We start from the raw sequence: 27662 nt of genomic DNA on the forward strand, positions 1-27662 counted from the left end.
AGAACACTGGTGAGGCAGAGTCTTCTTACATCACAGATGAAGACAGTGCAGCCACGTCTGACACAGACACAGAAAACGAACACTGACACCTACTGCTTCAAGGTCCTGACTGACCTGCAGTTGAGTAACCAAACCAATGTCTGCGCCACATACAGACAACCCACCCACCCACCCTAACCATTGCAGTGATTACACAGCACAAACGAACTTTACCAACTACACTGCACGCCTCAGAGCCGCTAAAACGCTACCTCCGCTGTGTACAAAGAAAGTCATGCGGGCCTCTGATGAACAGACTTTTCCTATGCCACCACTTACCCCTCCACCACCCTCGCAGGCCATCCGAGCTCACTGACAACCAGTGCCTCAGACAGCTGTCTGCCACCACGCACATGTTGCGTTCACAAGACTTCAATACGCATTGTGCACCTGTTGCCATCACAGCGCCACAGCTCGTAAAGCCACAAAGCACAAGGGGGGGGGGGCAGGCGTAACAATGACGCCACATGTGCCAAAAAGCCATGCATGGGACATCAAAGCATGTGGCATACCAACCTCAGCGAACCAAAAAGACTGTCCTAAACCAACTAAGGACCTCCATCGCTGGAATTTTTTTTTCTCTCCTTCTCTCTCTCTCTCTCCCTATCACCCCTAACAGGATGCAGGCCGCAGTGGTTCGCGAGAAAGCAGCCACACTCACCAGGTCTGGCATCCGGCATCGCACGGAGAGAGCAACCCTGAGTCCTGAACACCAAGGCAGGACTCGCACTCAACACAGTCCCTCCAAGCATGGGCAACCGCCCAGCCTGAATACCTCACCTGTGTCCGTACCTGGACCCCAGATGACACTGTGCGGTGCACCTCCACGGTAACCGACCACGCCCTGACTCCCGTCTTGGCTTTCACCCTGTACCAGACCCTACCAAATGTGAGCAGCCACAGCAAAGCTCACAAAGCCGTGTCTGGTGGTTTCCTATGGAACCGCAAAAAGGGGGTCCCGATCCGGGGCTCGCCTAAACCTCATTTGACCTGAGTCCTCAGTCATCAGCCGCTTGCCATCGACCATTGCGCTAATTTGTTGTTCGATAAAGTCCTTCCGAGGTCTTTATCTAACAAAAAGGGGGAATATGTAACGACAATGACTATGACATGCGGTCACATGCTGTTCAAATTAGTAAATCCTGATCTCCAAGTCTGCTTGAACGGTCAAAATTGCATCTTTGTGGCTCCCCCGAGGGACATTTGAGTCACATAAGGAAACCCTGTTTTCTTAGAATCCCCTCTAAAACCCCCATTTCAGCTCTGGACTCCCTGTGACTTTTACAACCTCACAGACTCGTGACATTCCAGAACACACACACACGTACACACACACACACACACACACACACACCAACATCCTTTTGTGTTTAACTTAAAATGTGTGTAACTCAGACTGGTATCTGAATTTCCTGTATGTATGTGTGATTAATGTGTTGTGATCATACAGTTATGATCTTCGAGTGTTTGGATCTGAAATGTATTTTTGAAGAATGTTCTCCCAGTAGAATCGCATCCCGTAACCCGAGCTCATTGGCAGGTCATAAAATTTGACCACAGAGCTATCCAGCCCTATGCATGAGATAACAGGGTCGCAACATTCCAACACACACACACATACAAACACACTCTGGACTGTGAAACAGAAACCCCCTTTCAGAAAAGGACTTTTACCCATAAAGTCACTCCTAAAGGTACTAAATATATATATTTGTGTGTTAAGAGGTGTGTGTAACCCATAGGAAAGCATATGTCCTATTTGTGACCTTAATAGAACTGCTATTGCCTATACAAATGCATAATAATGTATCGTTGCATGGCTACAACGCCTAGATTCTATTTTTGATATCTTTGTAATCCTCTCCAGCTAACGGAGTTGAATTCCAATAACAGAATTCAGTGATGCGCATTGTTTTATAAGTTCATATGTCTGGAGAAAATCCTCTCCAGTTAAAGTCAATCATGACTCATTCGAGTGGGCGTGTCTAACCGGACAAAGGAATCTTCCCGCTCGAAAAATCTCGACAGCTGATTCGTCCTACACGAAGGAGGGGACGGCACCTGGGACACTGATAAAAGTCCAAAACCTTCTCTTCTCTTCGCTCTCTTCCCACTCTCATTCTTCCAACTCAACTCATCCAACTTCTCTGGACCCTCCTCCCCGGCGCGGCGTTTCTCCAAGGAACATCTGAAGGAGGCCCTGGCCTTCTCCATCGAACGAACCCATGTTCGAGTCGTAGCTGCCGGTCTCTGCAACTAAGATTTCCAGCCTCTCCCATCCCGGGAGACGAATCTGAACTTTCTCGGTAACGTTAAATTCAAGTGAGCCTTTACATCGTTTTGCGAAACGACCCAGAAGACAAAGCTAGACGCAAACCAGCCGGACACGCGCACGCGCGCGTCCCCTTTTCAGCATCACACTGAAAGAGTACCACAACTCGCAAGTATATTGATTCCTATAAAAGCTGTTCCAGGTGTCTAGGTCTTAGGTCTGTGATTTAAGTTACCCTCTATCTTCCCTCTATATCTTTCTTTCTTTCTTTCATTTCATGTTTTTGTTCGGTTAAATGTTTATTGGTGTTTGCATTTTTACGTACGTTTATGTTTGTAGTTTATATAATCTCTAGTGTGTGCCATTTTATTAATAAACCCATTTATACTTTTAATTGTCTCTGTGTTTGAAAACCCACCTTATAAAAGTCAATGAAACTTCAAGATCTAAGCTACAAGCTCGATATTGACTACCTTGAGTAGTTTTAATTCATAAACTCAGAAAGTTTGATATTCGCGGCCAGAAGATAAAACTTTCGTGGAGTTTAAAAGGGATACCCCTTCTTAACTGTAATGATCAGACAGTACAGAACAAGGTAATCTCGATAATTGATAAAATAAATGTACATGCGACTTATGAATTATGACCATGCGTTATAAATATTAATATTCCCTATAGTCTTGAGCTAATTCACATTTACCCCGAGTCGTTTACGTTACAGCTTGTATTGCCTTATTCTAACATCAACTGTGCAGTAAACTGGAAATTGTTCACTTCCCATTGGGTTCTTCTCTATTGTATTCCATTCACATCTATTCGCCAGTGAGGCAGGCACTAGTGGTCAGATCTAAGTTTGACATCTTTCATGTGTTTATAATTATTCTTGTGCCATTTTGATAATCTTCACCATGAATGCCAGGATTTTTTCCTTTTCAACTAACATTATCTTGTCTGTGTCACAGTGTCTGGTTTGTGTTTCCTGGGTGTCCACTAGAGGTCCTCTTCCCCACGGTGTCATCCACATTACGAACTGCATTCCCCACAATCCTTGTCTGTACCCATCACTGTATCATTGCACTCAGCTGTTCCCCATTATCATTGTTAGTTCTGTGTTATATATACCCTGCCTGTTTAGTGTTTGTTATGGAGTCCTTGTTGTTTTCTCATGCCACTTCTGATACCCTGTGTTGCCTGTGTGTTCTTGTATTTGGATTGCCTTATGGATTACGACCTATTGCCTGGACTGGATGTATTGCGGATTTCCCCAATAAATATACTGCTATTGGATCTACCTGTTTCATTTGTGTGTGGATCGTGACAGTCTGACACTACACGTTTATGTGATAATTGTGTTAGTTCTGTTTTCTTTTGCATACAGTTTTCTTGGTAGTTTTTTTTTTTTTTTGCACTCTTTTACAGCGTCTGCGTATGTGGTTTTTATCTATCTTGTATCTCTGAATTTGTTGTGCTTGTTTTTGAACTTCACATCCTCTGTATGCTGCACTGTGATCTCCACCGCAATTACAGCATTTCCTAGTCGTTGCTTTATATTTTAAATGAGCTCGTCCCCACATTTCACACATCTATGTTTTCCTCTGCAAACTGATGCTAAATGTCCTATTCTTTGACATTTGAAGCATCTCAGAGGAGGAGGTATATATTCTCTTACTTGATAGCTCATCATGCCCAGTACAACCCGATTATTGCATCATGGAAATGTATCATTACACTGAGACTGTCCTGTTTTTTTATTGTCTCTATTTGATATTAGCAGTTTGACTTCTTGTATTCTTCCTTTCAAGTTTGCTTTAATTTCTTCATTTGTGACCGATGTTGAATCCCCTGAAATGATCTCTTTCGTCGTTATTTTTCCTCCATTTAATGTTTTATATTTCATGATTTGATCCAGCTGTTTTTGACTGTTATAGCTATCACTATTACTCTACCTCCTCGCAAACATTTAGCTTTTTTTTTTACGGCACCAAAACTCTTCTTGGTTGCCTCCGACAGTTTTAGTGGATGCAGGTTTCTCCCTTTGTTTTCAAATTCTAATATCGCTTTAAATTCTGTTTAATCTTTTCTTTGCTCACTTGACTCTTCTACTTCAGCCTGATGTCTTTTCATTTTCCTTATCTCACTGTTCTTTTTTGGTGACAAATTGTCTGACCCTTTCCTCTTTGTATTATATCTTACTTCCTCAACCTTCCTCGTCTTTGTCTGCCCAATCTATGCTCTCCAAACTATCATCCATGCTTTAAGTGAAAGTGAAAACCATTAGGCCATGACTGCCCCTTTATGTATCTATGCCAATTTGGTCTCCGTTTTGATTAGAATCTTTCTCAGTTGTTAAAGTTCTAAAAAAAGAAGTTCCAGTCTTTCGAAAAATGCGGCCGTTCATCTCTTCCATCCTCCAGCGTGGATGAGTCCCCTTCCACACCCGGGTAAACATAAATATGCACAATCCAGCACACATTCTTCCTCCTCTCCCCTAACTCTTCTTCTCCCTTGTCCTGATCCAACTAATATGTCACCTTTAAAGCATCTTTGGTGTTAACATGGTTTCTACAAAATGTAACCGGATACCAAGGATAATGCGGGTATGATGTCATTGATATGCGACACACAGATGCAGTCCGTGTCCTGGTTGAAACTGCTTATTTCTCTGGATTTAAACATTCTTCAAAAGATGTGGGATAATGCAAGTGCATAATTCAACAAAATATATAACATTGTTGTAGTTTTGGGATATTTTGACCCAAAAAAATTTCATTGTGTGCCTTCAAGAACATTTTAAGTGTAGTCAGTTTGAAATAGTGAAATAAATTATGAAAGATATTTACACAGAAGGAACTTTTATAGTATTTTTATATCTTACATAATATATTCCTAATAAAATGTTCTCATTATGGGAAGACCACAAAGTAAGCACAATCTTTGTGCTGCAGCTGCATGGTGGCACAGTTGGTAACAACAGTACCTTTGTAAAGAACCAGGTTTGGACCCAGATGTTAATAAAGCAAAAGTTCAGTCCTGGTGTGTTGACCACTGTAAGGGGATTATAAATATTAATACATTTCCAATGCTCTCAAGGTACAAGTACAACTGTGATAAAATACAATAGAAGCCTGATTTCAAGGTACTTCCTTTGCCATTACAAGTAATTTGAAGTATGTCATTCCTATATATAGTGCAGCTCTATCCCACTCAAAGTGTTATTTCAATACATTTATCAGGCCTAAAATGTGTTTTATTGTCACTAGTAAGTCCTGCCCTTGCTATACTGTTCTTTTTCTAATCAATTTAGTGGAACATCAATAAAAATGATCATTCTCTGTAAAGAAATGAGGCGTGAACATGATCATTTATCAAGATCTTTCTAAATATGTGCTCCTTTGTGCTAAACGCCTCAATGAAGCTGTTCAAAGTATGTGATCACAATGGAGCAGATGTGATTAAACATCAGTTTATGCTATTTGATAATGGCCTCAAATCTCGTAGTCAGAGGCTAAATGATCTGGTTAAATTCCCAAGTTGTGTTAAATATGTGTAAAATAGGTAATTTTTTAAGTTAATATTGACACAAAATATATAAATTAGAGTGATACTTTTTTTGTTAATTTTCCAACACATTTCCTCTAAGAGTGTGGGGAGGGCCTCTGGTTACAAAGCTGACCAATCACAGCAGTTAGTGGTCTGTAGACGTTACTGGTTCTGACTAAGATCAAGCAAACAGCGCAGAAGTGTGCAAGATGAGAGGATTACTGTTACTGCTGAACGCCCTCGTCCTGCTGGAGTCAACAGAGGGAAACACAAAATATCATCAACTAAGCCAACATGATAAAAATATTATTGACAGGGCAATACAATTAGCAAATGAGAAATATGGGAAAAGCAAACACATCGATATTGCCTCCATTTTAGAAGCTGTAAGTTATTTAATTCAAATGTTATTAAACATTATCATTTTACTGTAATTTGTCTGTTTGTTTGTTTTCTGTGCATCTGCCTCAAAGTTCTTGATACAAATATTTAAACATCTACTACATGTATGGTTGTCATCTTTATGGTTTACCTGTATCTTTCCCTTATACAACAGAATTATGACAGGCGTATGCTTCATGTTATATTAAAACCGACCTCATGTGACAAGACGACACCGAGTGTCCATCGGAAAGACTGTGAAATCCAAGATAAGGCAGTAAGTAGCTACTCACTCTTACAGAAGGATCTTGATTGTCTAAATGCCTATAGGAGTCATTGTAGAATACACTTTTTTATTTTTTGTAAAGCTCACAGTTTCACACAGAGTATTTTTCTCAAGCGTCCTCAAGTTTCTTGTGTTGACTGTCGTGGATCCATGTCCTGTTTGCTGCTCAGAGAAATATCTAAGGTACATCACAGTCGCATATTTGGACAAAGACTTCTTCCCTTATGAAAATAAGTTTATTCAAGTGTGCTATTGGTATACTTCTTTTAAACAAAAAACAGTCTACTTTTATGTACTTCTCAGAAATATACATTACAGTTTTTCTCAATTGCTAAAACACAATTTCTGAAACCTTGCTCCATTTTCTGAAAACATTAAACATAAAACCTCATCTTCAAGCACTATTTACAAAACCTCTGACTCCTCTCGCATAATGAAACTTTCGCCTCAAAACAGTTTTACCTGTGTTCAAAATCAAACACTGCTCTCAAATCATAAACAAAGTGATCAAAATGATATACACTATCAAGCAGTCAGTAAACAATACACCAAAAAACAGAAAACACATTGTTCAAAACATATAGTTCTCGAAAGATATTTACGGACTGCTATTCTGTTTGTAGACTTACCCGTGACACCTTACTGTAAGTTCATTTGTGACATACGACTGCATAAAAAAAAAGAAAAAAAAAGAAAAAGTGCTACTCGGAGGATGAGGCCTCCGGCTCAGGTTAGAGTCCCCACATGGGATTTAGCCGTAGTATTAGAAGGGCTATCCTTGGCACCCTTCGAGCCTCTGGACACGGCATCAGACAGGTGCCTAGCCTTAAAGATGCCATTTTTGCTGGCTATGTTATCTCTCAAAAGAATAGATTTATAGGCTTTGTTGGTTGCTCCCTCCTATCTAGAATTCGCTCCAGGGCAAGTAAAAGCTATTCTTTACCCAAGACCTGGGTATGTACCTAAGGCGCCCACTAATGTGGCTCGGCCAGTTGTCCTCCAGGCCTTCCATCCTCCCCAAGTGTCAGCGGAACAAGAGAAGCTCAGGTTGCTTTGCCCGGTCAGGGCCTTTGAGATGTATGTTAGGAAGAAAATCTGACCAGCTTTTGGTATGCTTCGGGCCCCCTAAAAAGGGCTGCCCGGCTACTAAACAGACCGTAAGCAGGTGGACCGTTGAAGCTATCTCTATGGCTTATGAGGTGGGCGGGCTGCCCTCACCTCTATCAGTTAGAGCTCATTCCAGCCGAAGCATGGCTTCTTCAAAGGCACTGTGGTCGGGGGCATCACTCCAAGATGTATGTGATGAGGCGGGGTGGTCCTCACCACACACCTTTGTTAGATTCTACAGTTTGGGCCTTCCGGCAACCCTGGGGTCTCAAGCAATCATGTCCTGAGTTCTGCCTCATTTCACACCGGGACAGACTTTCGTCAGCATGGCGAAGTGGGCATATCGTTCCCCAAAGTGTCGTCATTTTGATGCAGCGTGAGTTCCCTCGAAAGGGAACGTCTCAGGTTACCCATGGTTCCCTGAGAAGGGAACGAGATGCTGCTTCCCTCTGCCATGTTTCCCGCACACTTGAGAGCGGCTTGCTTCAGCCGATCAGAAGGCTGACAGCAGCTGTGACGCCGGCTCCTTTATAGCTTCCGCATTCCGCCAGCATGCGTCACGGGATGACGTTGCACCAATCAGGATTGGACTAAGTTGCACATGTGACTTCAGGAGCGTTGACGCTGAAAGGATTCCCCAAAGTGTCGTCATTTCGACGCAGCGTCTGAGTTGGTCACATGGGTAACCTGAGATGTTGTCTCAAGGCCACGCTCACAACAGGAGAAATATCATGAATATTCATGTTTACTCCACTCACTGGAACAGTTTTTCACAGGAACTGAAAGTCACATGAAAAAACCACGCGAAAAAAAAAATAAAAAAAAATAAACCATGCGAAATCCGATCAGAACAGATTTTTAGAAATGCAATTTGAATAGGGATTTAAATCACATATGGCGGTAGCTTGAAATGGGTTTTAACTGTTCTCATTGCAGATTAATTAAACGTACCCCCATTCAAGTGTTAATAAAAAAGGGTGCATGAAACTATAATCAAATGTATTAAAATGCAAAGAGTTAAAGTACAGTTAAATGTACATACCTAAATAGGAACATAGTTTGCTATTTAGCCTATATATTATTTTTGCACTTTAAGTATGATGTTATGTTCACTTAAAGAAAACGTACAAGTATACTTACGGTATAAAACTACTAAACTAGTAGTTTACTAATAGTATACTTCAAAGTGCATTTTCATAAACTAAAAAAGACACTACTAGTATTAAAATAGTAAACTATTAGTATACTTTTAAGTTCACTTGTAGTACAGATGCAGTAAAAATGAGAAATGTAGTTGTGAACTAGTTTACTACTGTTACACTTACAGTACACTTAAACGTATACTTTTATATAATAAAAAGTGGGCCAATTTAGTCCCAAGCAGTATTGAAATTACACTTACAAGTATACTACTAGTACATTGATATTAGTATACTTACTACATAAAGTATAATTAAAATATACCTTAACTTTCCTTAAGTATAGGCTACTTCATAAAATTAACTTGAAGTATACTTCTTTTTCGTAAGGGTTCACTCACCATCCAACCTTCTTTTTTTTATTTCTTTTTTTTATATTCCTGCACTTAAACGTTTTAACTGCTCTCATTGCAGATTAAACAAACTGTATCCGCATGTTGGAAGAGAAATCATCTTGGGGAAGGACATCTGTTAGATGGAGGATGTGAGCAACAACTGGGTGTCTGGCATGCTTCTGAAAAATAAAAATTATCAAGGATCTTTGCAACTGGTCATTTGAATTAAAAAACAAAACAAAACAAAACTACTAATGAAATGTAACCTGTAAAATTGACCTCTCAGGCCAAGTTTCTTTATCTAGAATTTATTTATGAAGATGAATGTGTATTTTTGCTCAATTATCAATTTTCTCAATATGATTCAATGCCATGATGTAATTTTGAGAGACATATGGAAATTACAGAATAGCCTTCATTATGTCCTTAGTTTTGAATAACATATGTCAAATTAATAATTGTTTCAGAATTTCTAAATATTCTTCCTAGAAAACATATTGTAAAATTGGCCCCAGGTTTCCATGAAAATGTAACAAATCTTTATTTTTAGACAAACTTTTGGCACTGAATTTGAGAGGTCCAATATACCTAATCTCGAAAATATCTGTAAGCAGATGTCCTGCAGTGTAACACTGTTATTTAGTTGTTTCTAATGGTTGTTTTCATTAGTGTTTTAAATTTATGTAAATCAATACAAATTGCATTAAGGGACTTGAAGGTCAAATGCTAACTGTTGGCTGGCTTTAAAGCTAAGAAATGTCATCTCAATTTCATGTGCTGAATGACAATGTCTGATACTCTGTACACAGTATTGTGGAAGATTTTTTTAATTAGTCAAACTAACAGTTATTTTTCTTGCAGGATTAGCATTTATATGCTTTTGTAAACTAAATGTCCCCAACACAAGCCAAAGTGTGTCTGAATCATCTCTGAATATAAGAAAAGGGGGAAACAAAACTAGACAGATGTGTAACTATATAACCTCATGAATTTGAGTAAAAAGGTGAAGTAAAGATCAAGAAATCCAGATTTGCTTTTACCTATAAGTAACAGAAGGACTAACTGAATTATAAATATAAAGAACCAGTCATATTGGAAAAAAAGTATGTAATGAATCATGTAACCTTTGCCATGCCATCTTATTCTATAAACAATGTTGTACTAATTTTGTCGAGTGGATTCTCTCTGAAATTGAACTGAGGTCCTCCCGGCCGTGCTTAAAGCATATTCTAAGGTAATGTCTGGAGTCTGTCTGGTTACTGCTGCGCAGCAGGTTAGTGGAACACTAGAGATCTTATTCCAAGTGATAGTGTTCATATGGGACGAGACGTTGTCCGACCCAGTCATCGATTAGGAGACGACCTAGAGGATAAATTTGTCGATCAGGATATGTTTAGGGGCGTTGATTAGGAGACGTCCCAGATAAACTCAAAAGTCAGGTGCATAGGGGAATTTGCACCACCAATTTGAGCTCCATATTTTCCCTTTCAAATGCTTCTAAATTAAATAAAAGGGTTGAACTGAATTTTGGATTATGTTAAGTAAAATTATTGAAGAAAACTGGTGATCACATTTCATACTAATGTTTTCCCTTTGCTACCCCCACATTGGTTTATGCATGTTCTCCCCACAGATAAGGATGTGCGTGAGATGACGTGCGTGAACACACTTGGTTCATACCACTGTAATTGCAGCGAGGGGTTCCAAATACATGCTGATGCTCACAAATGCATAGGTAAGATCTTTCAGACATGCATGCTTGCACACACACGAATAATGGAGAAGTCTCTCTCTCATTATATATATATATATATATATATATATATATATACCACCCCATTGTAAGTGTGAACTCGTAAATGGTACGTTTTAGTATTAATGGGTCAAGTGTTGATGAAAACATTTCAAAAGTAGTGAGTTTAGCTATAGGGGTGCAGAGCCAGTGGTTGTTCTGTAGGCAAACACCTGTGCCTTGAATTTGAAGTTAGCAGCTGGTGGAACAACCAGTGGAAATGAATGAAGAGATGTGTGACATGCGCTTTCTTCAACTCGTTAAAGACCACTCTTGCCGCAGCATTCTGGATCAGTTGCAGAGGTTTGACAGTGCATTCTGGAAGTTAATGTTATATTGCCTAATGTTGTATAAGGCAAAGATGCTGGGCCAGGCAGTTCTAGCAATGTGGTCTGTGATTTTTAACTGATCATCGATCACAACTCCCAGTTTCCTGGCTGTCCTGGATGGATATATGGTTGACAAATCCAGCTGAATGTAGTGATGGCAATTTCAAAACATGCTTCATGAAGCTTTGAAACCTTTACAAATCTTTTGTTCTGAATCAATGGTTCGGAGTGTGTATCAAACTGCCAGAGTCACATTGTTTCAGTAAAGGAGGCTTCATTACGTCATAACTGTTTCAAAACGTTTCGACACACTTCAAAATTTCAATGGTTCACCGCTGGGGGCGATTATCTCCTTAAACCCATGAATCATGAGGAGTCACTGAGAACCAATAAACGTGTCTGTGGGTTTTACCTGATCTCTGATCAGTTTTATACATTTGCAGACGTTTTAATTAGACATTAGTATAATGGTAGTTAATAGTATCTTACTGGCCTGTTTAGCTGAGCCATTCATAGAAAAAAAAACACCTGACCATTGATAAAAGAACATATAGACACTTGATACTCTTATTATTATTAGATAATTGCATTTGAAAGATACTACTTTCAATAAAAAAAATTCTATTGATTTGTAAAAGGTGTTTTTATGCATGCTTCCATGCTACATTTGCTTCAAATGTTTCAGTGTTCCACGAAGCCTCGATCTGCCCACCACTAGCTGAATGTAGAGGTTGTGATGAAGTGTTGAGTTGGCTGAGACCATAAGCAGTTCTACTGCTTGTTTTATTACAAAAACAGCAAAGTTATCACCTCGTTGCTAAGAAATAATGTAGCTTTATAAATGTCTACAGTTATTGTAACAGTTTCATTATGCTTGGACTTCATTTGGTTTTTGTTCACAGTCTCCCTGCCAGAGGTTGTCAATTTGTCCCCATGGTTACTGATTTGATTAGTCATTGTTTCAGGCTGTTGACTAATTAGTTCTCTTAGTTTTCTCCCAATATATATCTACCTGTTTCATTCTCCTGTTGTCGGTTCTCGTTAAATGCTAACACTGAGTTTGGTTATGTGAGTCTTCTGTTAAATAAAGTCTTTTTACGTCAGTCTTCTTCATCATGCTCTTTCTCACACCACGCTTAGCAAAGCGTGACAGTTATATTTAGACAAAATAAAATGTAAATAACTAACTATTATCAGTTGTATTACATTTATCAGGTTAAGGCAGACAATGATTAATTTGTTCTATATGTGTGTGTATCTATGGATGTTCTCCCCACAGATAAGGATGAGTGTGAGGAGCGGAACGGTGGTTGCCAGCAGACGTGTGTGAACACACTGGGTTCATACTACTGTGAGTGCAGAGAGGGGTTCCACATACATGCTGATGCTCGTACATGCGTAGGTAAGATCTTTCAGACACGCATGCTTACAAACACACACACGTATCATGAAGACGTCTCTCTCTGTCTTGAGTGGCATCTTTGTATCACTCGTAGTGATGCATTTTGGGAAGCTCTGTTAAATCTGCTAGCTCAATCTGCTTCAAACTTTTTAAACTAAAGTTATACATTTTAAACTAGGTCATAAATTATGTTTTATTAACAAAGTTTGGGAGGAACATGTTCAAATGATCTATCCAATTATCACATCATTCCAACCAGCAGTTAACAATCAGGAATCAACATGTCAACCTAATCAACATGACTCACCTATGTTCTTCAGCAGTTTTCAGGATCCCTCCACCACCCCATCTCCTCACACTCACCTGGTTACTTTCCTAACCAGAAATACGGGGGGAGTACTCTGGGTTGGGGCAAAAAACAGAGCTCTGAGTCCTCTCCTCGGACAGCACGCCAAATATGCATACTACTTTACTCTTTCTGATTATTTGTAAGTGTGAACCCCCCTCACAAGTGCTTGTCTATGTAAGTGCTTGTCTGTTGTTGTTGTTGCAGTTTCTATTATTTTGTCGTTACATCTCTTTTCATTCCCTTTCTTAAGGGAACTCGCACTGCGGTTATGGGGAACGCCTAAGCGTGAATGGTATCTGAAGCAACTGTCAAATCATGGCAATCATATTGGCCAGCGACAGGCTGTAACATCATATGGCGCTTTTCCATTACCAGTACCAGCTCGACTCGACTCGACTCGACTCGACTCGGCTCGCTTTTCGCTCCGTTTTCCATTGCAGATAGTACCTCCACAATAGTACCTGGTCGTCATAGCGACGCCGCAGGAAACTGCCGTGACTTAATCTTTTACGGGAGACGCGCAAGACACACCCGCTACCCACACACACAGGACAATGGAGGAAATCGAGTGTATGCTGTTTTTGGATGTTTTTGTTTTTGCTGTTTTTTATTCAGGATACTCCGTCTGGCGCGTGCAATGATGACGCAGTGAATAGTGACGATTCTCTCTGACCAATCAGCAGTCTGCCGTGTTTTCACGTCACATTTTAGTATCGCCTCAGCTCACCTCGCTTGGAACCTCGCCGGAGGTGGTACGAAAAAAAGTACCTGGAAGCAGGTACAGGTACAACTTTTACACAGTGGAAAACCAAACAGAGCCGAGTCGAGTCGAGGCGAGGCGAGCCGAGGCGAGCTGGTACTGTGTAGTGGAAAAGCGCCATTATTAGTATGACCAGGAAGTGTATAAGCCGCACCGGTAACACTTTATAATAATGTTCAGTTGTAAGTCATTTATAAGTGGTTAGTTAATGATGAACTAATCATCTACAAAACATTCATAAATGATTAGCAAGTGATATACTAACATGTTATGTATGTTTTGTAGATTCAGTTATTCATTTACATTTGATTAGTTAATGATTAACTAATAATTTTCAAAACATGACTATGCGTTTCATAAATGTTAAATAATTTCTTTAAATTTTTTTGTATGTTTTGCTCATAATGTGACCCTGGATCACAAAACCAGTCATAAGTCGCACGGGTATATTTGTGGCAAAAGCCAACAATACATTGTATGGGTCAAAATTATCGATTTTTCTTTTATGGCAAAAATTATTAGGATATGAAGTAAAGATCATGCTCTATGAAGATATTTTGTACATTTCCTACCGTAAATATATAAAACATTTATTTTTGTGAGTGAATGCAGCACAATCGCCAACATAAATGCTCAACTTTAAAGATTTTTTTCGCACCCTCAGATTCCAGATGTTCAAATAGTTGTATCCCGGTCAAATATTGTTATATCCTAACAAACCATACATCAATGGAAAGCTTATTTATTCAGCTTTCAGATGATGCATAAAGCTAAATTTCCAAAACTTTACCCATGTGACTGGTTTTGTGGTCCAGGGTCACATATCAGGTGCACAGTGGTTAAAGACTCCATGTGTTTCAGAGAAGACAGCGGTCTATACCCTCACCAGTCAGCACTTACACTGCAGCACACACTAGTGTTCAACACCTGTTATAGATGTGTAAAGGCATGAATAAATCATTTACAACACTTTCTGCATCCCCTAATCTAAAGTATAAACTATTCATTATTTGTAAATGTGTTACTCATCATTTGTAGATACGATTCGTTGATCGTATGCCTTATTTATTCTTGAAGTGGTAATCTACGAATGATGTGTAACACATTTACAAGTGATGAATAGTTTACACTTTAGATTAGGGGATGCAGAAAGTGTTGTAAATTATTTATTCATGCATTTACACATCATTGTGTTGAACGCTGTTACTGACCAGTTACAAATGATCTGTATACAAGGCATTTACAACACTTTCTGCACCCTCTAATTGCACACCCCTGCTGTATCCGAACTGCGCCGCACTACATATCTGGCTCTCCACACCAAGCAGACTGCCTCCGCGGTTGGTAGGTCCATGGCAGCGATGGGGGCAACGGAGAGGCACCTGTGGGTGAACCAGGCGGACATCTGGGAGAAAGAGAAGGGCTTTCTCCATGATGCCCCGGTCTCGCCATCAGAACTTTTTGGCACCTCCGTAGAGGCAATGGTGGGAGGTTCATAGAGGTGAGGGTGTGCTCGGTGGCATTAAGATCATGTATACCATGCCAATCCGAGTCTATGCCCAGGCAGCCAGGGGGTCCTTACCCGTCCCGGTTTGAGAACCATAGATGGTACCAGAGGGCTAGCGTTGCCTCCCAGCCCCCAAAACAACAAAGTTATTACCATGTTGCTGAGGAATAATGTAGCCTTCTAAATCTCTACAGTCATATTTAGACGAAGGTCAAAATAAAATATAAATAACAAAATATTATCAGGTGTATTCAGTTTATCAGGTTAAGGCAGATGATGAATAATTTGTTCTTTATGTGTGTGTATTTATGCATGTTGTCCCCACAGGTAAGGATGAGTGTGAGTGCCACTGTGAGTGCAACAAGGGGTTCCGCATGCATTCTGATACTCGCATATGCGTAGGTAAGATCTTTAAGACATGCATGCATGCTCACACACACACACACACACACACACACACACACACACACACACACACACACACACACACACACACACACACACACACACACACACACACACACGTATCATGGAGAAGTCTCTGTCTGTCTTGAGTGGCATCTTTGTATCACTTTGTATCACTTTGTATCACTTTGTATCACATCTTTGTATCACTAGAACACACTGTTCTAGTTCTTTTGGATCTGTCCTCAGCCTTTGACACTGTCGACCACCAGGTTTTGCTGAAAAGATTGAGGGATCAAGTAGGGCTGTCAGGGTCAGTTCTACAGTGGTTCTCCTTATATTTATCTGGGCGTAGCTTCAGTGTTACAGCTAACCAAATAAGGTCTGAGTCTGAGGATTTGCTTTGTGGAGTGCCTCAAGGCTCTGTTCTGGCCCTGTTTTATTTTTGTTGTATTTGATCCCTTTTGGAAAGATCATACAAAGGTTCAGTGGTGTTTCTTTTCACCTATTTGCTGATGATATCCAACTTTGCTGCTGCTTTAAGCCATCAGAGATCTGTAAGTTAAACTCCTTGCTCCTTTGGCTTGTGGAAATAAAAAAATGGCTAAGTGATAACTCTCTGCAGCTAAATGCAGACAAAACAGAAACACTGGTTATTGCCCCTGAGGATGCAATCCCTGGGATTAAACCACACTTGGGTGATTTAGGCCAGTCTGCTAAGTCAAGTCTTAGAAATTTGGGAGTTATCCTGGACAAAGACATGTCATTAGTGCAGCACTGCAAGCAGCTGACGAGAAACTGCTTCTTTCCCTTTAGGAAAATCTCAAAACTTAGAAATATGGTTTCACGGAATGATTTGGAGCTCATCATTCATGCCTTTGTGTCTTCGCGTTTAGACTATTGTAATAGTTTATTTTCATGCCTAAACCAGAAGGAGCTCTCTCGACTGCAATTAGTACAAAACTCTGCAGCTAGAATTCTGACACGTACTAATAGGAGGTCTCATATATCCCCTATCCTAAAAGAACTTCATTGGCTACCAGTGTCTTATAGGATACATTTTAAAATGTTGGTTTTAGTTTTCAGAGCTTTGCATGGTCAGGCACCCTCTTATATTAGTGACCTGATTCAGCGCTATACCCCTGTGCGTGCTCTGAGGTCTGTGGATCAGAATCTGCTGACGGTTCCACGCACTCGCTATCGTACTAGAGGTAACCGATCTTTTCAGGCTGTTGCTTCTAGGTTGTGGAATGACCTTCCACCATCTATGCGCTCTATTGATTCTGTTGATGCCTTCAAATGCAGACTAAAGACTCATCTATTTGGCTTTTAATTAGCTGCTTGTGGGTTGATATGATCATGTTCGGTCTATGAGTTATGATATAAATGTTTTGTTGTGAAGCACTTTGTGGCCTTATACCTGTGAAAGGTGCTATATAAATAAAACTTACTTACTTAAGGCCTCATTATACTTCTGTGTCGGACCTACGCCGGAGCCTATACGCCGTAGGCAACGTGTTGGTTTTAATTTATACTTCTGCGTTGTTGTCCGCGTTGGCGCGCACCTAGGGAGCATGTGAAACCCCGAGGGAGGGATTCTGGCAGACCAATCACAGCGCTTGCGTCCGCGTAGAATTGACACGTTGTTACATTTTTGGAGAGGTGCACGTCAGGGTACGCCGAAGGGTACGCGCGCTACACACAGCCTACGACGTAGCTACGGCGGCAGTTCGACGCAGAAGTATAAATAGGCCTTTACTTACTTGTAGTGATGCATTCTGGGAAGCTCTGTTAAATCTGCTTGCTCAAACTGCTGATGTTATATCCCTAAAGCCCAAAGTATACTGTATTAGTATGTGTATAGTCGAACACATAGGCTTTCAAATAATACTCCATTTTATAGCATGCGTGAATGCAGGTGTGCTCTAGAAAGTTTCATCTTTGTCCATGGCGTAGCCAGCTATGAGGTCACCGAGGTCTTGATCTCTGTATTTTTCCGAGGTGTATATAATTTTGGTTTTAATAAGGTTGTGAAATAATTACATAAGATTAACTCTACTTCAGTGCTGCAAGAATATTGCACAGCACCAATATCTTCTCATCTAAACTGCCTCAGCGGTTTGTCACCGCTCGTCGTCAGTGTCAACATATTTGAGATGACCAATCAAATCAAAGTAGGCAGGCTTAATGTTCACAGAAGCTGCTGAGCACGAATTCCAGCACAGCTTGATGCTTCAGGTCATAAAGTGCAAGATAAGATATAAGTAGCTAAACATTTTATTTTTGACAGCTCTTTTAAAACGACCAGCAAAAATAATTAGGGATGCAAACTAATAAAGTTTTTTTCTAATTTCGCCATTTTGAATTGAAATTATTCCTATATAATTTAAGTGATTCATATAATCTAATTATTAGTAACCAATGTGAGGGGACAAGAAACATTAACAAAGCCGTTTTCATCATATTAGGTTAATAATGAAAGTGCACATATTTTGAATGAATTTAATAAACGTAGTTACCTAGCTTTCCTGGTAGCCTTCAGTAAATTAACTTGTCTAAGAAAATGATTCGTAAAACATATAAATATCATTTTACCCATATTTACTTTCTACACTGACACGGACAAAAATTAAATGTAGATGAGGAGAAAGCAGGTATTGACAAATATCTACTGCCCACTGACATGGTTTTAAAGCTAATGTGATCTCTTTTTTTAACCTTCAAATGTCTTAAAGGTGAACTAAGTAACTTTTTTTACCTTAACTGAACAGCTTCGGAGTCATTGGAATGGTTATATTACTTATTTCGGGTTGAATGGTGGTCGTTTCGCACCCCCCTGGTGCCCGTGAGCGGAAAATACGCACTTGCAACTTTGAGCCGGCGGGCCGCCGGCCGCTGCGTCAGGAAGTCTCGCGTGATATCAGGTCTCGCGATGTAAACAATTGCTTTACGGCCAAAAGAAATCTGCTAAAATGCTGTCATTATTGCGCTCCTTCACACTGTCCGAACCCGAATGAAGAAGACATTTTAAAGAATGTCCCATCTGCTTTGATGTCGTTGATCTATAGCCTCTGGTGTCTGAGAATCACCAACGAGTTTTTACAACAGTGTTGTCAAATATCTATTCCGAAGCTGTGGGGGGAGCTCTAGAGAGAAACCTGCGAGCAAAAAGCGAGAATACAGCGAAGAAATCCCGAAGCTACTGAGTGCTGCTTTAAAATGTACATATGTAGATCAGAGAAATCAAAACTTTCTCTGGGGAGCATGCCCCCCAACCCCCCTATCTAGATCAAGTTTGGGACCTCAGTGATTATAAAACCCTTATTATAAAACACTAAAAATGACAAAAAAAGTGTTTGTATTATTTTAAACAAAAGTTGCGGTTGTCTCATAACCCCCTCACAAGCACTTGTGAACTGTTTCTTTATGTGAACCATCTCTTTAGTTTCTTTTTCTACAGTGAAACAACTCCCGGGGCCAGTGTTGCCACCTTTTGGAACAACTGATTAGTGCAAAACAAAATATATGCGCATACTATATGTGTGTGTGTGTGTGTGTGTGTGTATATATATATATATATACACAAATATACACACATATATACACATATACACACACACACATATATATATATATATATACATATATAATGTATTACACGGCTCTGTTGAATACTTGATTCTGATTGGTTAATCGCGCCATCCAGCGGTATGTAATTCCTGGATAACAACTGCTGAAAACAGATAACACAGGCTCATCTGGGTTGCTGAAGTCAGCGGCACTATACTCTTGCTGGGAACAGGTTTTCTTCGTGAAAGTTTTGCATTTGGTGAGCTAAAAAATATCAAAACTCAGTCAAATCAATATTTTGTGTACAGTTATTTTATTATTCATTCCAGTATCGTGGGCTCGCTCTCTTTTGTTTCATTCAAACGCAGCTGCTGCCATTTTGTGACTATTGTTTTGTACACTGTTGGATTATAAGATACAAACAGGTACGATTTAAAACAAGTTTAATCTTAAATCAATATCTCTTATCTCCATAATTATTTATGTGGCGAAATTCCATGTAATAAATAGTAGTATGATTGTATACTGTATCTCTTAAATTTCCATCTAGTTTGAACTTGCCGCGCTAGCAACTGCTCTCTCCGTGGAAGCTTTGCGTTTAAAGACTCAATAAAATATTTTGTGTCTAATTATTTATGTATGTGACAAGTAGCTGTGTAATAAGTGGGGTAATGTACATCCAGCTGGTTGTTATCTCAGAATAAATCTCCTTCAGGCTGATGCAAGGGTCATCACTCTGTCTGGGGTTTATTCTGAGATAACAACCGGCTAGATGTACATTATCAGCGAAGAGAGGGAAGATTAGCCATTTAGCTGGGTGATCCACACTCACTGGGGGAAGTAAATCACTCTCTAGGTAAAGAAAAGACACAGAGGTTAGAAACGCACCCAGTCAGAGTCTTATACGGCTCTCCCCCAGATGCGGCGTCAGCCCCGAATGTTTTGTGTAGCCCCAAATGTATTTTGAAAAGTTGACTGACAAATATGAAACCGGACAATAGCCTATGTAAACCCCCGAAATCATAAGTTGCCTTATTTCATTGTGCTTCGGCTTTGCTGCTGTCTCTGACTGGTGATTGTTGAAATCTGTCTCACACAGAGATGCACAACGTGAGTGATTTCGGCCTATCCTAGAATATCTCCAGGATTTGAGCGCAACAGCAAACAATCTCACAGCAATTAAAATAAATAAATAAATAAATAAATAACGCAGTCACTGTCGCACAGTCCTCTGTCAGATGAGATGTTGCCAGGCTAAATGTCAGTAAAACTCAGAAAAACGAACTCTCCTGTCGTGTCAATGCGCACTCTTCAATATCACGCGCAAATGCGGCGCGCCCTGTAGCCTATCACTCAAAAGAAACTACAAGCATGTATCATCGTGTTCTGTGATCAATTAAGTATTGAAATAACCAAAAGGGAGATTAAGGCCACATCCACACGAAGCCAGAGCTTTCCCTATCCGATATTTTTTTTTCCCCGTTCAAAAAAAAAATTCCGTAAACACGGCGTCGTCTCAAGAAATATCTGCGTACACACGAAACCACTGAAACCGACTCAAAACGATGTAGTATACATGCCAGACCAGTGTGTGGCGCTGTAATTCTGCCACAGACATACACTAAAAACGGAGAAGAAGACAAAGCATGCACATAAACCTTGAGCGCTGTATACGCGCTGTATAGCGCTGTAAATCATATTTCATATGTTACAAAAACAGCCTTTTTCCACCTTAGAAACATTGCTAAGCTACGTAATATGCTATCAGTTTCTGATGCAGAAAAGTTAGTTCATGCATTCATGACCTCGAGACTGGATTACTGTAATGCCTTATTAGCTGGTTGTCCTGCATCCTCAATAAACAAGCTACAGTTAGTCCAAAATGCCGCCGCTAGAGTTCTTACAAGATCAAGAAAATATGATCATATAACACCAATTTTATCATCACTGCATTGGTTACCTATAAAGTTCCGTATTAATTACAAGGTATTGCTACTGACTTATAAAGCCCTAAACGGCTTAGCTCCAGTCTATTTAACGGATCTTCTATCGCCCTATAATCCATCGCGCTCTTTAAGATCACTACATTCAAGGCTTTTGGTCATACCTAGGATATTCAGAACCACCAAAGGAGGGAGAGCATTTTCACATTTGGCTCCAAAACTCTGGAATAGTCTTCCTGATACTGTTCGTTGCTCAGACTCGCTCTCCCAGTTTAAAACTAGATTAAAGTCGCATCTCTTCAGCCAGGCATTCATATAATCCCACAGTTCAAACTACAATCCGGCATCTAGCTCATAAATGCCAGAGGAGAACTGGCCCCCGACTGAGCCTGGGTTCTCCCAAGGTTTTTTTTTTTTCTCCATTAGGTCACCTGATGGAGTTTTAGGACACCATTAGGTCACTTGATGGAGTTTTTCGGTTCCTTGCCACTGTTGCCTTTGGCTTGCTCAGTTGGGGATATTTTGGGGATATTTAATTTTATTTTATCAATCAATAAATTCCTCTTGAAATAAACTTTGTTGTATTATTTAAATTTAATACTGTGAAGCTGCTTTGATACAATCTGTATTGTGAAAAGCGCTATACAAATAAACTTGACTTGACTTGACTTGTATACAACAATAATATTAGGCACAGTAGCTTCTTTTTTTCTTTTCTTTTTTAATCAAGAACTTTGTTGAACAATATGAAAAACCATAAATGTAGTTGCTGTGACTTAACGGTGTCTGACTAGTTGACACTTGGTGTGATGACATCATCGTTTCACAAAATATACGGATTGGCCGTACACACGAAAACGCAAGGGCGGCGTTTTCAGATTTATCCACCTTGGGACCCGGTTTAAAAAAATAGCGGTTTCAGTCTCCGAAAACGCCGGATCCGTGTGGACGAAACACCAATACGATAAAAAATGTATACGTATACAGTGAAACGCGTCTCCGTGTGGACAGGCCCTAAAGCTGCGTTAAAACTATATGTTGGGGATTTTGTATTCCTTTGTAGGCTACATAGCCTAAATGTTACACACTTTGGCGTAGCCCTACTCATTTTTCATTATTAATATTCTAACATTTTATCAATATTGCAAAGTCATCAAAACTGACCCGGGTCATAAAAAATATATATTTTGTGACCAAAAATGTGAAAAATACATCTAGCCTAAATTATCGTTCATGACATTCTTTTAACTATAAGCAACCCGATTTGTCCAGATCTGTTATTTTATTTCCTTTGTATAATGAGCTTGTCTTTGTTTTAAATTTTATTGCATTTTTATTGTGAGTGTGAACTGCTGCGCAATCGTGTAATTTAGTCAGCTTGATTAACATTATTACAATGTATTCCTATTTAACACAAATGTTCTTTGCTAATTACAAAAACTATAAGCAAAATTCATAAGTATAAATATATATTTATAAAATGTATAAGTATAATGGTCCTCGAATTTGTTCAAATATTTCACCAGTATCAGCCTTTTCACCGTTTGTATCACTCCGCTTGTCTGTGTTTGCGCAACTTGCATCACTAAGCCAGTAGGTGGCGACAAGTGACTGTCTTTATGAGTGAACAATTTAACTTTAATTGAACTGATTAGTGCCAAAAGCATTGATTTACTCAAGAAAGAAACGAGTTGCTGAAACCAAAACTTTAATGCTAATATAAAATTTGCTCATTTGCTTCTGGACACAAAAAGATTGCACTGGTGTTTGATTGAAATTTAACATCTATGCAAAATAATCCTTGAAAGATTTCTCATTTAAGGCCATTCCTGTTTGGAATATGTGATTGTGTATTGTCAACAATAAGCAGAAACATTCTGCATTTCCATTTTGTAGTGTGGATCATTCATTTCAATATTTATCCTCATTCTCATGTTTAAGAATCTGTTATCTGCTTGACAAATAATTTATGCTACTGCCCACTGACATGCTTTTAAAGCCATTGTTATCCAAATTTTTTGGTCTTCAAACACCTTAAAATGCACATATGTAGATCCGAGAAATCTAAATCTTTGCCCCCGAACCCCCATAACTACCTCACATTTAAATGCACGTTTTATTACAAAAACAGCAAAGTTATCACCTTGTTGCTGAGAAATAATTTAGCTTTCAGTAGCGAAGCGGTTTTATTTATACAATTCATGGGGCACTGAGAGGTTGAAAACAAGTTATGTTCCTGAATGTTTCTGTGTGTGCACAATTTCTTACCAATCTACAAACTTTCTACCTTGATAAAAAAGCTGTGAGTTTTAGTGCAAGCGCATACATACGTCTGCTTCAAAATACAACATTAAAAAGCTATCGTTGTGGGCAAACGTGTCACACTCTCCGAGGGGAATTGGATTACAGGTTTGTTGATTTGAGCAAGTGTAAATGTTGCAGCAACTACCAGCTCAAGAGAGACTTCAAACACTGTGAATGTGAGTTCACACAGATATGCCAGATATGACTTGTCTGTGTTTGTACTGTTATTCTCTCAGTGAAGAACCCCTGTAAGGAACAAAATGGTGGATGCTCTCAAATCTGCAGTAATGTGAATGGACAGGCTCAATGCAGCTGCAGACCAGGATACAATATGGAAACTGACTTCAGTGGATGTGAAGGTTCGTGTGCACAGACATGTCATATATAGAGCCACAAATATAGAGATTTCTCTATAGATAAATATTGTTTAACTATTGTGTGCCTGCTTAGACCATTAAAAGCTGATTTACAGTATATCACTCCAATTTTTACCAAGAAAAAGGAAAGCTGGTGTAGACAGCCTTGAGAGTCGTGTTTAAATAATAAAACGTTTAAAAAAGTGGAATTCCACGGGCCACAGCAGTTCTGTCTTCATCTGTGCTGTAAAACCACATCCCACTCCCCTTGTGTGTCCTGCTCTCTCTCTCTCTCACACACAAACTGAGCAGATTACTTGTGTAACAAGCCCACAGTTAGTTGTGTGCAGGCCAGTGTAAAGCTATTGATCTGAGTCATGGGTACACATTTGTCTGGACCTCACTTGTGTCTAGACTGAATGAGACAACCTCAGCAGACTCCCATGAAGAGACTGTCACCCCTGCTATGCACACATCCACACACAATGCCACACTTACACACAAGCACATTTACGCACTAGAGCTCTTCTCGGATCCTAAAATCTGTACACGAACTGAATCACTTCTCACCCGAACCCGATGTGCATACAAAACAATAATAAAAATATAAAAAACAAGAAAAACAAAACAGACTAGAGACAGTATAAAAATAAAAATAAATACCCAATAAAATACCCAAATTTTTTTCCTGACCCGACAGGATCCGAATGTAAAAACAGCGCCGTCTGCCCAGCCTGCAGCCCTGCATGCCAGTGGCAAGTAGTCTTTTCAACCGGCTATGACACAGACCAAAATCATAGATGACAATATGAAACACCACGACAGGTGTAGATTTAAAAGCATTGCTGGTCATCAGCATAAGGCATGTTTTGCATGCTGGATCCAGCGTTCAGACTGCAGGCAAATCAGATTATTTTTTCTTTCTCAAATCATATCTTTTCAGGCAGATTATTAATTGCAAGTGGTCAAATAAGATTTGTGTGTTCAGACATAACCAACCTATCTGCTTGGGTTGCTCTATGTCCTCACGTATATGATTAGGCTTTCAAAACCAATGCAGGAAAAATGGAGGTGCATCATCTCGCTCTGCAAATAAATGTTCTGTCACAGTGCAGAAGGAGACTGGTATATAGTGTGATGTTCCGTGCTGTATTCACGGCCGAAAACTTTGGACTTACCATTTAAATGCCATATGAATACTTCCAGCATTTCCGTCACTGGTTTTGACATTATTGTTATGGGTTACGATAAGAATGACGCAAAATATTTACTTTGAAATCTGATTTGAAAAGCCAGAGCATCCAGACTGAGACACATCTATGAAAATCTGATTTAAATCAATCAGATTGGAAAATCAAATTTCATGTGGCTTTTTTTTTTTTTTTTTTGCTGTACAGACTTTCAGAAACACATCTGGATAAAGTCTGGATTTGCAAAAAAATAATTTTGTTGCTGGCAGTCTGAACGTAGCCTAGTGAGTTTTCCGCTGACACATCTTCTAATTACCCGATTGTTTTCTCTCTCAGACATAGATGAGTGTGTGTCTGGTAAAACTAAATGTGCTCATGGCTGTGTGAATGTGCCGGGATCGTTCCGTTGTGTGTGTAATCCAGGATTCGAGCTAGACACTGATGGGAAACAGTGCAACCGTGAGTACACACACACACACCCACACCCACACCCACACACACACACACACACACACACACACACACACACACACACACACACACACACAGAGAGACAGAGACAGACAGACAGTCTAGAGTCATTTGGGGTAGAAACCTAAAACCTTATTATCCTATTATCTCAGTAGTTTACTGACATGTGGAATTGTAACTGGAGCCAAACAGTTTGTGATCGGTCATTGTAGATGTTGATCTCTTACATTGTTCTGACTTGTTAATTATATTTCATCATTTTCAAATTTGTGTTACCTCAATTCAAATTCAGGAACTGAATTTGAATTTAAAAGGCATTCCAAATTCCAAATACATTTCTGAATGGTGGACAAACCTAATATTCATCCACCCATGTGTTTTTTCTTCTTCTGTAGGGACCGAGGATGTGGATTACGGAGATGTAATGGATTACGGAGATGTAATGAAGGAATTGGGCCTCAAAAATGAAATGTTCTGTATAAAGCGGAATTTCACATAATTTGGCCATTTTTTCATGTAGTCATTACTACTAAACTGTGATGGAATATTCAGTTGGGGTGATGACTGATTTTTTTTTTTTGTTAGTTGCTGTTCCAAAAAAAAAAAAAAAAAAAAAAAAAAACACATTGATTTGTTTCAATTAGTTTGCAGAAATGTTTGGCCCTGCTGCTTTTAGAGCCTGTCTATAGCTTTACATTCTATGTTAGAAAAATACCATTTCTTATGTGTATTCAATCAATGCTACTGTTTATACATGATTTTGTTAATCTTTGGTCAAGGGAGTCTAGTACTGTTTTGATTTGTTTTTGTATTGCAGAGATTTTTTTGGCCCTGGCAGCTTTTAGAGTCTGTCTATAGCTAGACATTATATGTGTATTGAAAACTCTCTACATTTATTGCTACTCAATATATGATGCTTTTGACATGATTGGGGGAGGGTGACAAAGTAATTGCTTATATAGAAAGTTAACTGCTTATTAATAATGTAAGGGGACGAACTGAAGGTTTCAAGCAGGTCGCTTCCCAATGGAGATCATGCCTGTAAGCCGGTTAGATTTTGACTGATAAGCATAGAGATGTTGAAAGTTATCTGAGGCACTCAAATGTGAGGCTTTAGATTAGTGGTTCTCAACGGGGGTGTTCAGAGAACAACGGGGAATCTTGAAAGCAAGATTTTTGAAAGGGGGGCGTTCAGGTGTTAATGGTTTACGAGTTTAAATATATAACGCAAATTTTTGTTCATTTACATTTGAAGCATTTAGTAATTTATTTGTAATAAACACTTTAAGTGTGCTATTTAAAAAGTGTTAGGACTATTATGTTAAATTATGTTGTAAAACATATGCGCAGAGTGTGATGTCGTATTGTGTGCACGCGCGTCTATGGTGCGCGTGAAAGATACGTCAGCAACGCAAAAAAAATATGAAAAAATAAAAAAGATAATTCGTCCACAGCCGCTCTACTCCTGACCGCAAGTCCACCGTCAGTGTTGTAGGTAGGCACTAGGCAGGATTTTTGTGTTCATTTCTATTGCATTAGATTGAAAGCAGTATCAATAATGTCAAATGTGCAGTCAAGTTCGGGTGTGTGTGCTGTATATCATTTATATATTAAATGAGTTTTCTCACCGATACGCTTGTTGTGATTCTTCTTCCAGTTTAATGCGACACGTAGCCAGTAAGCATCGTTACTTTTGCAACGACGCTATTATTTTTCCAGTCATAGACCAGCGCTCAAGCACTGACTAGAATCCAGCGCTGACAAGAATCAGCATTCACGTGCTCAAAATATGTGTTTCGCGCTGACAACAATCTGGTGGTGCCTAGCGCTGACTAGAATCACGCAGCAGAGGATATGGAAAGTTGACAAGCCATTAAAATGTATTGACTTAAGAAACACTTATATATTTTTTCAAATATTTTTGATAAATCATGTTCCCATTCACTCCGGCGACAAATTACTAAATTATATTTATAAGGTAAAACTTTTACATTTTTAGGCATTAACTAATTCCAATCCCTAATGCCAAAAAGTTTTCTTTGTTCAAGTAATTTACTGGTCAGGCGTTATTGTTAACTCGACAGTAAGGAGAAAATCACAATTTGATGGATAATTAAATATAGCC

The 27662-nt window shown here is 39.4% G+C and overlaps 1 protein-coding gene across 3 annotated transcripts; it reads left to right on the forward strand.

Moving 5' to 3' along the window:
* Positions 1–6050: 6050 nt before the first annotated feature.
* On the forward strand, positions 6051–27166 carry LOC309505628 (uncharacterized protein). Of its 3 annotated transcripts, none has more exons than XM_082179038.1 (10): positions 6051–6237; positions 6408–6509; positions 6633–6701; positions 9239–9308; positions 10793–10894; positions 12560–12682; positions 15626–15700; positions 23757–23879; positions 25403–25525; positions 25933–27166. In XM_082179038.1, the coding sequence occupies exons 1-10, from the start codon at positions 6061–6063 to the stop codon at positions 26034–26036; spliced, it is 1068 nt and encodes a 355-aa protein (XP_082035164.1). In that variant the 5' UTR covers positions 6051–6060; the 3' UTR covers positions 26037–27166. The 3 variants fall into 3 exon arrangements, with proteins under 3 accessions (XP_082035164.1, XP_082035165.1, XP_082035166.1); XM_082179040.1 differs by having other exon boundaries at positions 6201–6237; positions 6601–6701; XM_082179039.1 differs by lacking the exons at positions 15626–15700; positions 23757–23879.
* The last annotated feature ends 496 nt before the right edge of the window (positions 27167–27662 follow it).

The sequence above is a fragment of the Leuciscus leuciscus genome (genome assembly GCF_965113295.1).
Source record: "Leuciscus leuciscus genome assembly, chromosome: 9".
Lineage (NCBI taxonomy): Eukaryota > Metazoa > Chordata > Actinopteri > Cypriniformes > Leuciscidae > Leuciscus > Leuciscus leuciscus.

Coding starts and splice junctions, on each gene's coding strand:
- LOC309505628 (XM_082179038.1), top strand. CDS start 6,061: ATGAGAGGATTACTGTTACTGCTGAACGCCCTCGTCCTGCTGGAGTCA. Junction 15,701..23,756: donor TGATACTCGCATATGCGTAG/GTAAGATCTTTA, acceptor TTATTCTCTCAG/TGAAGAACCCCTGTAAGGAA. Junction 25,526..25,932: donor TGATGGGAAACAGTGCAACC/GTGAGTACACAC, acceptor CTTCTTCTGTAG/GGACCGAGGATGTGGATTAC.